At 38.0% G+C, this 16070-nt stretch overlaps 1 protein-coding gene across 4 annotated transcripts in view; it reads left to right on the forward strand.

The window, feature by feature from the left end:
* zgc:110045 (uncharacterized protein LOC664755 homolog) overlaps positions 1–16070 on the forward strand; it is a 233645-nt gene that overhangs the window by 183701 nt on the left and 33874 nt on the right. For all 4 annotated transcript variants that reach the window (XM_060825478.1, XM_060825480.1, XM_060825482.1 and 1 more), the window contains exons 6-8: positions 4801–4932; positions 11750–11878; positions 12221–12364. In XM_060825478.1, coding sequence (XP_060681461.1) covers positions 4801–4932; positions 11750–11878; positions 12221–12364 — 405 coding nt within the window. The remainder of the gene's footprint in view (positions 1–4800; positions 4933–11749; positions 11879–12220; positions 12365–16070) is intronic.

The raw sequence follows: 16070 nt of genomic DNA on the forward strand, positions 1-16070 counted from the left end.
CCTTATGCCATTGTCAGCACTTTGCTCATGTTCTTTCCTATTGATGTACTCAGCCAGATGCCTTTTAAATGTTGCAATTGTACCTATCTCTATCACTTCCTCTCGCAGCTCATTCTGTATACGCACCACTCTCAGCATGAAAATGTTACCCCCAGGTCCCTTTTAAATCTTTCCACTATCACCTTAAACCCATGCTCTCTAGTTTTGGTCTCCCCACGCTAGGAAAAATATCTTGGCTTTTCATTCCATGACTTTCATGATTTTATAACCCTCTATAAGGTCACCCTTCAGCATCTGACACGCCAGGAAATAAAAACCTCAACCTATTCAGCCTTACCCTAAAACTCAAAAACTCTCCAGGCCCAATAATATCCTTGTAAATCTTAGTGCACCTTGTCAAGTTTAACAACATCTTTCTTATAGAAGGGTGACCAGAATTGTATGCAGTATTCTATAAGAGCCTCAACAAAATCCTGTGAAACCATAACTCCTATACTCAATATTTTGACTAATGAAGGCAAGCCTGCCAAACCCTGTCTATCTGTGACTCCACTTTCAAGGAAATACGCGCATGCACCCCTAAGATTCTTTGTTTGACAATGCTCCCAGGGCCTTACTATTAACTGGATTATTCCTGCCCTGGATTGCCTTTCCAAAATGCAACATGTCAAATTTATCTAAATTAAACTCCATCTGCTACTTCTCAGTCCATTGCCCTCTTTGATCAAGGTCCCATTGCCCTCCAATAATCTTTTTCACTATTCATCATGTCACCTATTTTGGTGTTATCTGCAAACTTATTAACCAAACCTGCTATATTCACATCCAAATCATTTATATAAATGACAAAAAATAGTGGACCCAGCCCTAATCCTTGTGGCACACTGCTAGTCACAGGCCTCCTGTCTCAAAAGCAACCCTCTACCACCACCCTCTGTCTTCTACCATCAAGCCAATTTTGTATCCTAATGTCTAGCTCTTCCTGGATCCTATAGGTGATCTAAACCTACTAACCAGTCTACCCTTCTTTGGTGAAGTTCATATAGACAATGTCTACTGCTCTGTCTTCATCTTCTTTGTCACCTCTTTAAAAAACTCAATCAAATTAGTGAGCGATAATTTCCTACACACAAAACCACGCTGACTATCTCTGATTAGCCCTTGGCTTTCTAAATGCATTTAAATCTTGTCCCACAGAATTCCCTCCAACAGCTTACCCACCACTGATGTAAGACTCTCTGGTCTATAGCGTCCTGGCCTTACCTTACAGCTTTTCTTAATTAGAGGCACCACATTAGCCAACCTCCAGTCTTCCAGCATCTTACCCATGGCTGTTAATGATACAACTGTCTCTGCAAGGGGCCCAACAATCTCTTACCTAGTTTCCCACAACATTCTGGGAAATTCCTGATCAGGTCCTGGGGATTTATTTACCTTTTAGTGTTTTAAGACCTCCAGCACCTATTCTGTAGTATGACCTCTTTCCAAGACATCACAATTTTTTTTTCCAAAGTTCCCTAGCTTCCATGTCCTTCTCCACAGTAAATACTAGCACAAAATATTTGTTTAGTATCTCATCCACCTCCTGTCGTTCCACATAGTGACAGCCACCACATTCATCTTTAAGGGGCCCTATTCACTCCCTATTTCACAATCCTTCCACTATAGGGAAACTACATACTATATCTGTATTGAAGACAAATCTTTTCCAATGATGTATTAAGACTGCTAAAACAATTATTTTCCCTGTTCCAAGCCTGGTTCCCTTACTACTGACCAAATCCCTTGCCTTGGCGGCAGTATTAAGATACTTTGAACCTTACCATCACAAGATGGCCTTTCGACCACAATTGTGCCATTACTTAGACTGCCTATTTCCATCTCAGTTATGACTTTGCTCATCGACTGTGAAACCTTTATCCATGTCTTTGTTAACCTTAAATTCAGCTATTCCAGTGAATGCCTAGCTGGTCCCCTAATATCTACCCTTTTTAAACTTAGGGTATTTGCCATCTTCCAGCTAAATACAAAAAGTCATTCACAAATGTCAAAGGCTAGGACCGAAAATGCTGGAAAAACTTTCAAAACTGGAATGGTCCAGTGACCCTTTGTCAGAACAGTACTGATGAAGAGTCACTGGATCCAAAATGTTAACTCTGCTTTCTCTCCTCTAATGCTTCCATACCCTCTGCTGAGCTTTTCCCATCATTTTCTGGTTTTGTTTCTGATTTTCAGTACCCACAGTTCTTTGTTTTTTTTGGCAAAGGTAAGATGATGGCCTAGTGGTATTGTTGCTAGACTAATAATCTAGAGAGGATGAAGGGCTCTGGCCCGAAACGTCGAATTTCCTGTTCCTTGGATGCTGCCTGACCTGCTGTGCTTTAACCAGCAATACATTTTCAGCTAATAATCTAGAGACCCTGGTAATGTTCTGAGGACCTGAGGTCAAATCCTACTATGGCAGATGAATTCAACAAATATCTGGAACCAAGAGCCTAATAATGCCCATTCAGCCATTGTCAATTGTCAGAAAAGACCCATCTGGTTCACTGATGCCCTTTAGGAAAAGAAACTGCTGTCCTTACCTGATTTGGCCTACATGTGACTCCAGACCCACAGCAATATGGTTGACAGTTAACTGATCTTTGGGTAATTAGGGATGAGTAATAAATGCTGGCCTGGCCAGTGAAGCCCACATCCCGGGAATGAATGAAAAAATTAAAGAAGCAATGACGTCTTCAAATATTTTAAGAATAAAGAAGGACACATAATGGCAATTCAGAGTATAACACTTGGTGAGAAATTAGGGTGACAAAAATCTGGATTGCATTCAAAAGGTATATGCTTGAAAAAAAAATTCTATTCAAGAAACTGATTTCCATTACAACTGATGCTGCAACAACAATGCTTGGCACAAATGTGGTCTTTTTTGCAGTTTGCGGAAATTATCTTGATTTCCCCTCTTTTAACATTTACCACAGTATAATCCACTAGCAAGCATTAGCAAGTAAAGTTATAGAGTTTTCTCGGATAATGAATGTTGTTAAGATGATAAACTTGATTTGAGCAAAAGCCCTTCATCATCAGTCTTACATGACAAACATGATGCTGCCTATTGTGAATTAATCCTCCATGCATATGTCCATGAGACAGTATTCTCCAAAATGGAGATAATCAAGTCCAAATATTGCATCCACCTCACAGATACTGTTTGATGGACTGTGTACAACTAATGACCTTAAACTGCAGCATAGACTTTGAAACACTGACAGATAATGTGCAGTCACAAGGTCACACTGAGACTTGGTCAGTAAAGGACAAAATGAATAATTATATATACTTGGCTTTAGAGTTATTTCACACTAAAAATAAATTGTTTATTCTATATTTGATTTTGGCTAGAACCTGGCTTGCACTTAATTTTAAAAAGTGATCTTGTGCTTAAAATGTTAGAGGCTACTGCTTTAAGGTATTGTTTTCACCTTTGGGAATGAAATACTGGCAGTAGTGGAATGAGGCCCTTATTTAAGGACCTCACCAGTCCCATGAGCTGAAGGGTTTGCTGTTGCTCCCCCCATCACTCTGCTGTAATCTAAATTTCTGAGATGGTGGGGAGGCAGGCAGAGAAGGCCACTTGCTGGATGCACCCACTGGTGAGCGACCCACTGCTTTTTTGCTGAGGTTCAAGTAGGAGTACTGTTCCCTAAATAACCTGGGTGGATAGAATTTCCTAGTGAGAGGATTTCTTCCTCCTTCTCACTTTTCCAACATGCTTGCCTTGCTGTGTAGGTTCTTTTACATTCTTCCTAGCAAATATGTCTTATTCTGTAGCAATATCTACTTTCTCCTCATCATGCTATAGTCCAAGGGGAGTGACCAGTGTCAGGAAGCAAATGATTTGTAATGAATACTTGAAGTCAATGGTAACTTCTTCAGCACATTTCATATTACTCCTTGTAAATTTTAACACTTTACAGAAGCCTTGCATGCCCCCAAAACTTCTACAACTGCAGCAACAGCCAATAGAAATCTATCAGAAATTAAGCTGAATATTGTTGATGCACTTAAATTGTATTCATGGAGTAGGTAGAAGGAAGGTTTTTTTCTGCTGTTGAAAGCAACTGTGTGAAGTTAAGATGGGGTTTTTGCGAGAACATTGAGCTCCAACATGCCAGTGTTGATGTCAAATCAGCATTACAATTTGATTGATGCCACAATATGTCTACTCTACATTTTCAAGTGATGGCAAAAATATGAAGGGATTTTGCCCGAAACGTCAAATTTCCTGTTCCTTGGATGCTGCCTGACCTGCTGCACTTTAACCAGCAACACATTTTCAGCTCTGATCTCCAGCATCTGCAGACCTCACTTTTTACTCAATGGCAAAAATATCACATGCAATGCCTAAAAAATGGTGAATGGGAGATAAACGTTGTGACCACTGTCACCTGTGAAACACAGCAAAAGCTAAATTCCTCTTCATGCATAATATTACACATTTGGTGATTGCCATTATTGACATAATTGAATCTACATTTATCAGCATGCAATGTATGTAGGTATCTTAAGCGCCCAGTGTTTTCAATTTACTTAATCTGGTGCATTTCAATGTACATATCAACTCTTGACCATCTGTTTGAGATTCTGTGGGTATTTATTTCAATGGAATTCACAATGAATTCCATGCCTGTTCTCCTTTATGGTTCCTGGATTTGTTGTAATGATATTCTGAGAAGACGGTTAAAGTTTCAAATGGAATAACTAATCTGAGACTAATTTTTACTGAAATTGTTATTACAGGATATAAATTCTTCAATGACAAATAGCACAGTGACAAGTAAACCACCTGTGACATTACGTCTAGTTGTTCCAGCAAGCCAATGTGGCTCTCTCATAGGGAAAGGAGGTTCAAAGATCAAAGAAATCCGCGAGGTAATGCTTTAGACACTGGAATTTGATATTTAATCTGTATAATTTTTAATACATGCTACTCTCATCATAAAGGGAAAAGCAACTGCAAAGTATGTGCATCTATTACTTGAATTATGAGAGAGTAATTTATATATCTTATAAATTAAATGTAGTCATTTTTTAAAAAAGTTTGTAACAACAATAATTGGAAGTAATTTTAACTTAATTACATTGTTAAGTACCATTAGACAGTATTCTGACAGATATCATGGACAAGTATCCTAAAATGGTCCTGTAGAAATTTGATTATGTTTTATATACCATTGTGGGAAAATGTTGGTGATTGGGAGGGAGTACTCATTTGTTGCACAGTGGATGAAAATAGCTGGGTGAAATCGATGGTTGGGAACAGTCAGTGATTTGGGGCTCATGATAGCAGGGAATGATTGGTGACCACGGAGAGGAAATTGGTGGCTGCATGCAAATGGTTACTGTTCATAGGGGGATTTGGTAGTCAGGGAGATGGCTGGGGAATATCAGTAATCAATGGGAAGATTGGTGATCAAGACCTTTGTGATCACATGAGAGGATTGATGATCAGGAGAGTCATTGATCATTGAGAGGTTTAGTGCTATGCTGCCAGTGATTCAGGAGAGGTGGTGTTGTGTTTGAGGAAGAGTTGGTAATTGTGGGAAACCACCTCCGAACCCTCCCCAAGGAATCATGCATCTTTTAAAGCAGAAGTAGGTTGGTTTGATGCAGGTTGGATTCACTTTTGAAATCATCTTCCCAAATTCAACTCTTTTGCAGACGGCATGGGGAGATGATGGGACTAATTTCATCCATTTTGTATGCTAAATTTATGATTGGAGTGTTAATGTTTCCCTGCTGATATTAAGAGTTTTGCTTTTCAATAATGTTCATGTGACATTGGGCTAAACAAAATGCTAAAATCTTATTTTATCTTTCAATCCAGAAAGATAATAAAAGAAAAGAAAATTCTTGTTACTATTTCCATAGCCAGAACTTGAACAAAGAGCTAAAGTTGATTGATTGAATCCCCAAATTGTATATCTGTGAAACCAGTAGCTTTAAAGTAGTAACACTGGCCCTGATCTTTCGCTCAAAGATTGACAGAAAAAAATCAATTAAAAAATCTGTTTCCACTTCCTCTTGGTGCCCTAGCTCACATCCCAATATTGACCTGCTATTTTGAACAGATGAATGGGCCAACTTGAGGAAAAGAAACTGTTCTGTGTAAATATAGCAAACCCAATAATTATGAAGTCTGTGATTTTAGTTAGGTGGCTGAGTGAGGAATTACTGGCTGCTTGCTTGTTAGGCCAAACCTGTTGGGGAGCTGAATTATGAACCAGGAGAGGCTGAATTTTAAACAAAAAATGTTGATGGGATCTCAGCATTGCTGGCTAGGCCAGCATTTATTGATCATAAGGACAGTTAAACATCAACCACGTTGCTGTGGGTCTGGAGTCACGTGTAGGGCAGACAAAGATGGCAGATGTTCTTCCCTAAAATGCAAAAGTGAACCATATAGGATTTTTACACTAATCCAATGGCTGCCATTAGACTGGCTCTTAATTCCAGATTTTATTGATTTCAATTTTCACCATCTGCTGTGGTGGGATTCAAACTCATATCTTGAGAACATTTGACTGGGGTTGGCCTTATTAGCCCAGTGACATTACTATTGTTCTACTGCCTCTCCTGTGCATAGGCACATTCACAGTGTTGTTAGGAAACTTAGGCAGCTTTAACTTTTTATTTCCTTGAAGCTGTAGGTTCCATCTTTCACCTGATTGTCTCCAAGGACCTAATTTTCGTGGCTAGATCCTTCTACAAATTTGCAACTCATTCCCACAAGTCAGCAAGTGAATTTATTTGGCTGTGGGACTCAAGAGAATTTATGGGCATGAAGGCCAGCTTTTACTATTTTAAATTCTGATAAGCAATTTTTGCCATTGTGCAAATGCTGCTTCAACTGGCGAAGGTGGAATTCCTTCAGAATCAAACAAAAATAGAAATTGCTAAAGAAATTCAGCACGCTTGGCAGCATTTATGGTGAGAAAACAGAGTTAATGTTTTGAGTTTAGTGGCCCTTCTTCAGAAGGTATTTATTCAGCCATTTTCAGGTTCACCAGAGGAAAGTGGCAGTTTGGATGATCATAGGGTTTGTAGCCATGAGAGTTTTAACTTACAGGCTGTAGGCTCTGGATATGTTCAGATATCTCTGTTTGTGTGATCACATGGAACATCTTTCAGAAAATGGTTTATTCAAGTAAATTAACAAGCTTGATAAGTTTAGATTTTGCCACATTGTTCTTCGTATAATCTGGTTTTCTGACTAAATTTGCATTTTAATTTGTTTTAGAACTGTTTATTCCTTTTAGCTTTCTCAAAGGTGGGTCACATATTTTGGCTGTAGAGAACAATGATAGATAAAACTCTGCCCCCATGTTATGCTAACAACACCAAGATTTGGTGTGTGTCATTTTTCTTATATAATAAAATGAAAAAAAACATATTTTGTAATAGCTTTTGTCTTGCACTTATTAGGACAATTCATAAGGAATACCAAAGTAAAGGGAAAACAATGTTAAAATGCACGATTTGAGCAAATTGATTGGATGGCAACAGGACTTTGATTGATAACTATGTTGCCATGAAGAATACACTAATTATTGATGATTGAAAATTAGTTGCCAACATATGAAGATATGAAATAGGAGCAAAAGTAGACCACTTGACCCATTGAGCATGCTCCATCATTCATTAAGGGCATGGCTCAACTGTTTGTGTTTTGTTTTTCTGTTTGCGTTTTTGATCATATTTTCAAAATCTACCCCTGATGGTGAGAGCGTGGAATTGAAGGAAATCGGTAATAGTAAGAAAATGCTGCTGAGGAAATTAATGGGGTTAAAGGCTAACATATCGTCAGGGCCTGATAATTTACAAGCCAGAGAAGTAAAGGAGGTCGTCCTGTGTATATAGTATACATTAGTGGTCATTTTTCAAATATCTATAGATTCTGGAGCAGTTCCTATAGATTGAAGGGTGGCAAGTGCAAGACCACTATTTAAAAAGGAAAGGAGAGAAAAACATAAATAATTGCAGACCAGTTAACTTTACATCTGCCATGGGGAAAATGCTAGAGTTTAATTAGATAAATTCTCCATCAGGAAGGGAATCAAGGATTATGGAGAAAGGGCATGAAAATGGTTGTGACAAATGTCAGATCAGCCATGATCCCATTGGATGGCATGGTACGCTCAAAGGGCTGAATGGTCTACTCCTGATCCTATTTCTTGTGGTCTTATTTAAAAAGTATTAATGGGATTGGACAAGTCTTCAATGGATTTGTGAAAGACAAATTAAGCTGAGCTAATCTACTGGTGGTTTTTAAGGATGTAACTAGTCAAGTTGATAAGGTCCCTCAGAAGAGGTTAGTGGGCAAGACTAAAGCACAATGGATAGGGGATAATATATTAGCATAGATTTGGAACTGATTGTCAGGATACAGAAAGTGGAAATAAATGGCCTTTTTTTGAGTTGTAGGCAGTGACTAGTAGAGGATTATAAGGATCAATGCATCCCGTTGGGCTCCCTGTTATTCATGATAGTTAAAAGTTACCTGGATGAAGAAACCAAATGCATCTTTTCCAAGTTTGCTGATGACACAAAACTAGGGAAATAATGAGTTATGAAGAGGATACAAAGAGGCTTTGATGTGATTTAGACGAGTTAAGTGAGTAGGCAAATACATAGTAGTTGCAGTTCCACTTGGCTAAGTGTGAAGTTATATATTTTAGCGTAAAAAACATAAAGAACAGTATTTAAATGATGATTTATTGGGAAGTGTGGATGTATGAAGGCATCTGTGGTTCCCTGGTACACCAGTCAATAAAAGTAGACAGGTATGTGGAGCAAGTAATTAGGGAGGCAAATGTTATATTCACCTTCATTGCAAGAGTATGTGAGTTCAGAATTAGGGGGATGTCTTATTGAAGTTACACATCACCTTGGTGGTGCACACCTGGAGTTTTGCATGCAAGTGTTTGGCCTCCCTACCTTTGAAAGGATATACTTGCCATAGAGAGAGTGCAGTGGAGGTTCACTAGGCTGATGCTGGGGCTGGCAGAACTAGAATTTAGAAGGACAAGAGGGGATCTGATTGAAATGTGTAAAATTCAAACAGGGCAGGAGAGACTATTTGCAAGCAGGATGTTTTCCTTTGTTGTGTACTCTAGAACCAAGGGACAAACTCTCAGGATATGGGGTGGACTATTTAGGACTGAAATCAGGAAAACTTCCTTCGCTCAAAAGATTTCAACCTGTGGAAATTTCTACCACAGAAGGCTTGAAGGCAAAGTCACTGAATACATTCAAGAAAGAGGTAGATTTTTCTTAGATATTAAAGGCTTCATGTAGTATGTGAAGGAAACATGAATATGGTTTTCAACCAGGCACAGTGTGTGTATATGTTCTTGTGTTTGCAAATAGCAGGGATCTTGGTATACGTAGCCACAAGTGCAAGAAAATGTGCCACACTGCAAGCCCAACTGACAATCCTAAATGTGTTGACAGTGTAATTCTTTCATACTTAGGATTATTCAGCAAATAATACTGGAAGCTGCATATATTAATACACTCGGCCTACTTCAACTTAGTAAGATAGATGACAGCCATTGTTTTCTTTGTGTCTCAGGACAATATCTCAACTAATCAGAGTCAACTTAACTGGCTTACCATTTAAACAAAGTCTGACAGTTAGCTGTTGATTATCATTAAATGGTAAATGACCTGTGGCAATCAGAGTCCTTTTGCCAATCAATCAGTTCCTCTCATTGAGCATAAATATTTTCCTGATAATCTGGTATCACTTGCAATTTATGCTGAAAGATGAAAATCGTTGCCAAAATGTGTTACTTTTTCAGCAATATGCAAGCACTGTGCTTGCAAATGGCTATTTTTGGAAAACATTTTTATATTACTCTACCTCATCTGTTAATTGAGCACAAAGTATTACAAGTTTAACTTTCCAAGTTTGTACTAATTGCCAGAAATGTTCCCCACGTACCTATTGGCCACACACAACAGGAAAGCCTTTACAAGCTGTCCACATTTTCCAAGATGCAATGTCACAGCTAACAGACTCAGAAAATTAGTCTTCATTTGTGCACTAATGGTAAATGAACACCTCAGAGGTGTGATTTCCCTTGATGAAGGGTTGATTTTTATTTTGTAATTCTTACAGCTTCTAACTTTCTTTTAATTTTATTAATTAATTGTGCTAATAAACTGAATCATTTCTTGGCTTGATCATGGAACAGTTTCACATATTTTATATCCAGTGACAGCAAACACTCCTTCAAGGAGAGATATAGCACAACTGAATGCTGGGTAGAAGTTGCTTTACTTTGCTCAAACAATTTTTCATCAACTGTAATTGCAGGAGAACTGTAAATATATTTCAGATCTTGTTCTATCTTATTTGTAAGGCAATTTTCCCATTGAATTCTTTCATTCAAATTCAGAAAAATGCCACAGTTCTTTTATTTTCTATTCATTATCTTGGATTCATCTCTGCAGTACTTGAAGTAAAATAAAAAATCAGTTTTTGAAGAGTAGGCTTATAATTTTGTTTTGACAAGCATTTATAGGAAATCTCCCCTCCAATTTAGTAGCATTTATTACAGCATTGTAGACAATTTTCTGCTGTGGTCTTGCATCAACAAAAACCTGATTGTCACACTCAATTCAACCAGTAGAAGGAAGCGAATTTCAACACATCAATCTAATTTTGACGTTTTCATATCTGCCACAGGAAAAAAGATAAACCCCTTAATATGCAATAAAAATATGTCATTATAGCAAATGTATGATACAATGTATAGGTAATTTATAGGTAATCTTATCATTTTATGCTAGATGCCATGTTGCATTACTTTTATTAATTCTTTATTATTTGTGTTAGAATTTGTGGATCATGGATCAAATTATATTCCTTAATCAATAAAATCTAAAAGGATTTTAGATTTATGCCATGGAATGTCATTGCATTGTACATAAGATATATTTAAAATCCTAAAAAAATTGACACAAATCCTCAAGTACACTCTTATGGAAGTTAGTCCAAAGCCAGAGGAAAAGTCTCATGCTTTATTGAATCTCTTGAAGAAATCATAATTCTACTTTAATATTTAAGTGTGAGCATTTTCAATGTACGTCAAATTTTACAAATATATAGTTCAATAAATAGTGAGTTTTGAGAAGATTTGTAACTCAGGTTGAGGTTCTGGATATAGGTTTGCTCGCTGAGCTAGAAGATTCGTTTTCAGACATTTTGTCAAAATGTATTAGGTAACGTCATCGGTGAGCCTCCGGATGAAGCACTGGTGGCTTGGCCTGCTTTCTATTTATGTGTCAGAAATAAATAGAAAGCAGGCCATGCCACCAGCGCTTTACCTGGAGACTCACTGATGAAGTTACCTAGTATGGTGATGAAACGTCTGAAAATGAACCTTCTAGCTCAGAGAGCAAACCTATATCCAATTCAAAAAATATATTCTAACTACAACAAATAATGTATAAAATATTTATCTTTTGTAGGAACTTTTTCAGAATCATTCTGGGGTAAGGGGTGTTTCCGGATATATAATAGATTAGTGTTATTGAAAATGTTAATCACTAGAAATGTTAAGATTACAAATATTTAGAAAATAATTTTTGAAAACTTTTTAGTATAGAAAACTTGTAATTCAATGTCTTTCAACTGTACCTGTGGAATCATGAATCTAGTCTTACTCTTGTTTGTTCATAGACTACAGGAGCCCAGGTGCAGGTAGCAGGTGATATGCTTCCAAACTCCACTGAACGTGCAGTTACTATTTCTGGCACACCAGATGCCATTATTCAATGTGTAAAGCAGATCTGTGTGGTGATGCTGGAGGTATGACATTTGGAGCAAAATGTAAATTGTATCCTTACAATTGAATTTTGCAGTCACTAGCTAGAATAATTCTATAATTAAACTTTTCTAGTGATGAAAATAAATTCATATTAGATCATATAATTATACTAGTAATTATCTGTTCAATCATAAAATTAATCTTAAATTGTTCATAACATTTTTGAGGAACTGTTACCATCAATATTATTGAGTTGAATGTTGAAATTAATGCTTCAAATTGTTTTGTGAAGCCAGTTACAAAAGCAAGAAAATCCTTTAAATTTAGTAAGAAGATATGTAAGTAAAAGATTGCTCTATTTACTTTGTGTTCCTTGTCTTTAGTCCCCACCCAAAGGCGCTACTATTCCCTATCGCCCAAAACCTGCCTCTGCACCCGTCATTTTTGCAGGTGGCCAGGTAAGAGCAGACACCATTTTGGCTTCTGCAGGAAACCACAGCGTCTTGGCCCAACATCAGTCAGCGCCTGTTAGTTTTTTTCAAATCTTTTTCTGTCTTCTTCCTTGTCTTAATTATTAATTTCTAAATTTAGTATGCCATATCTTATTTATATAGGGGGTGACTAATACCTTATCATCTGGTAATAAGCCTAATTATTCTCAATTTTCATATCCTCAGTTCTTAATATTGTATCAATGTGAATTTATTTAACAGCTTTTAATTTAATATTGGGACAGCTTTCATATTCTATATTCAATTCATGAAGTTTGATTTTGTTATGTTCCTATTGGTCTTCCCCTATTTCAAATAACAATTTGGTTAAATTGCAAATCACAGATATAAATTATTGCATGCCATATTATCTTACTGAGTTACTGCTTCGTAAATATTTGGGGAATCGATTGCCCTTGTATAATTGGTATATTTCATTACCATATCAGTGTATAAAGTATATGCCATTACTTCCAGATAAACAGCAGAGAACTTAGCAATGGGATTTTTTTCATCAGAGACCTTATTTCCTTCTAGGATTGGGTAATAGACATAGATTCAGGACCTGGAAACAATACCAATCTCTAGAAGTATTTTCATTAACTGCAAAAGCTGCAATCCACCAATGGGAAATGTTGGCAATTCTAAAAGAAAGCAGACCTGAATTAAGCCAGACTGGTAGTTCTTTTTGTGGTTGCATTTCACTGAATTAATTACTGAAATGCACATGCAGTCAGAGAAGTAGAGACCTGGAACTAGGGAAGCGATGTTTCTCATTTTGTTAAAGGTGACCTGGCAGTCCATCAAGGCAGTGATGGAGAAGATGATGTCCAGAGAAGGTCACCTCACAGATCAAGCAGACCTAGGTATACAGATTTGGCATTTTAATATAGTTTCTTCCATCGATCAAGCAATTCCCAGCCACCAGTCTGAGTTTTGGGCTGTAACTCAGCATTTTCATACACCTAGATGACTTTGATGCAATCTTTGGAGAATATCACTTCTGAGACATTTAGGTATTAGCACTCTTCCATTGTGATAAAGGCCACAAGCACAATAAGAAGACATAGTACGGTGCTCAAAAACTGGGAACAGCATGGGAAAAGGATAAATTATTCTGATAAAGGGAGTGTAATGTTGAACCCTCAGGATGGACATTTGGATATTTGGCCTCCATTTGATACACCGGCTATGCTGTGTCAGGGTGCCTGTTGCTCCTGATTATGTGTGGAGCATGTACCCATGGTAATTACTGACCCATCAGAAAGGCTAATATGTAAAATGCTGATGATTGCAATGAGATATGTAGTTTCTTGCATTATGAGCCACTGGCATTGTCTGTAAAGGCCATCAGTTCCTGATCTGATAAGTTTTGAGCTTGGAGTGTAGTAGAAAAGGCCACATAATGGTCATGAGAAAGGTCAGATATCTGAAAGAGTTTGCTAACTGTATATCATCCACTCAATGGAAGAAGGAGTGATGAAGATTCAGGGTCAGTAATGCTCAATAAGTCAGGGAAGGCTGGATGGGCATCCCAGCGGAGTGAATGAAGACAAACTGGATTTTATCTGTTAAGAGGATGCACACCACTCCAGTCTGTCTGACAGCATGTCGAAGAAAACTTGGTTGTATGGGAAGTCTCAGCATTACAAAGACTTCCACTCTCCAAGACAAACTAACATGATTTTCTTCTTTTGTCACACATTAATGTTGATGTCTATTTCATCTTACTGTGTGCGTTTTAACAATAACCTTTTATTTATCGATTAACACTTTATACAGTCATGGACTGTATATAAGCTTAAGACTACCTCATCCAAGAGATCTCTCCCTAGACTCTTCTTCATGTGATGTTACCTCACCATTACTTCATCATTACAACATTATTCCTTAGTTTCATGTCATTGCACCCCACCTCCTTCTAAATTCTCAGGAAAGTCTTTGTGGCAATTTAACTCTATTGTATAGCTATTTTCCTGAGGCTGCCCACTCTCCCTTCTCTCATTTTAAATTTCCATTCCTTGGATTTGTGTAGAGCTTTCCATGGTTTTCTGTCTTCTTCATGGAAGTAGTGTGTTCATAATTGTACTGGTTTGCTTTACAAGGATACTAAGGATGTTCAGTTTCTCCTTGTGATACCTGTGATTAGATTAGATTCACTACAGTATGGAAACAGGCCCTTCGGTCCAACAAGTCCACACCGACCCTCTAAAGAGCAGCCCACTCAGACCCATTCCCCTACATTTACCCCTGCACCTAACACTACGAGCAATTTAGCATGGCCAATTCAGCTAACCTGCACATCTTTGGACTGTGGGAGGAAACCGGAGCACCTGGACACAGACACAGGGAGAATGTACAAACTCCACACTCACAGTTGCCCGAGGTGAGAATTGAACTCGGGTCCTGGTGCTGTGAGGCAGCAGTGCTAACCACTGTGCCACCGTGCCACCCTCTGTTCTGATTACTCAACTATAGTTTTTCTTACTGTCAATTTCAAATCTGTGTTCCTTCTCATGGCTGAAGAGCTAACTCTCTTCTTGTTGATTACTATCTTGTTATTTTTCTGTATTTTTGATTGTGAACTGAAATGAGAAACCAATGACTATTGAAGGATTCTGACACCTTTTAAAAACAAATAATCTAATGTTCATCGTAAATGCTGTTCATATAACTGTTTATTCAAGCAATAGTGGAAGCTTGTGTACAGTTGAGCTGGAACCAAGTGGTGTGTACAAACGAATCTTCGACTGGCAACAATAATTGTTTGGTCTATGGTCTAGTGACCACTTATCACTGACAAAGACCTTCTGCATATCAATGACTGTGATTGGCTCCCAGGTGTGAGAATATTTTGGAAGAAACCTGCAGACCTCTGTCGGAAAAGGAGCTGCTTTTGCCCTGCAATAACAAACATCTGAAGCCTGAGGACAACCAGGCTTCCTGTTTCCTCTTTCCAGTTGCTGGAGGTTGCAACGTTTAATTAATAAGTTGAAGATTTTTCGAAGTGGAAACCGGTCACACCACCTCCTGCAAGCAAGTGAAAGATTCTGTGGAAGGAAGATTAAGAAGCAATATTATTTTCCTGTGTCGACTCTTTGAGTGTGTAGAGGGGGAGTTTCAAGGCAGTTAGAGTTTTAACTAGTAAGGTTATATGCCAAGGGTTTATAATTGTTTATCTATAGCTAGAAATTATTTATTTGTAATAAGTAGTTGTTCTTGTTAAATACAGAAACTTGGCCCATGTTGGGTCAGAGGAACAGCTAAATTGGGGAATTCTGGTACTTTGAAAAATCTTTAACTTAGGAGAGGTCTCTGGGAAGAGTGGGGCTTGATTTCAAACATTCTACCCAGCGAGGTGTAACAAGTAGCAAATGTGACTTCGCATGTTAGAACTCCTTGAGTGGCATGTGGTCATAGGCTGAGAATGAAAGAGCCCATTCAGTTTGGATTCTCCACAATGGTTCATGGGTTTGATCACACGAGACCCTCCATTTCAGAAATCGATCAACCTTGTGGACAACATTTGCAGTAGCACTTGAAATGCATGCAGAACTTGCACACAGACATACCAAGTATGCCTGCCACACTATATGTTACCTGAAACTTTCATTATGGCTGATGATACAGGATGTTTGGAGGCCCCGGCTGATGCTTCTCACCAGCCATCCAGAATATCAGATTAGGGCTGAGGCAAACAACGAGGATTAGGATGCCACAGCTGATAGACACCAGCATCACC

Source organism: Hemiscyllium ocellatum, chromosome 5 (assembly GCF_020745735.1).
Source record: "Hemiscyllium ocellatum isolate sHemOce1 chromosome 5, sHemOce1.pat.X.cur, whole genome shotgun sequence".
NCBI lineage: Eukaryota > Metazoa > Chordata > Chondrichthyes > Orectolobiformes > Hemiscylliidae > Hemiscyllium > Hemiscyllium ocellatum.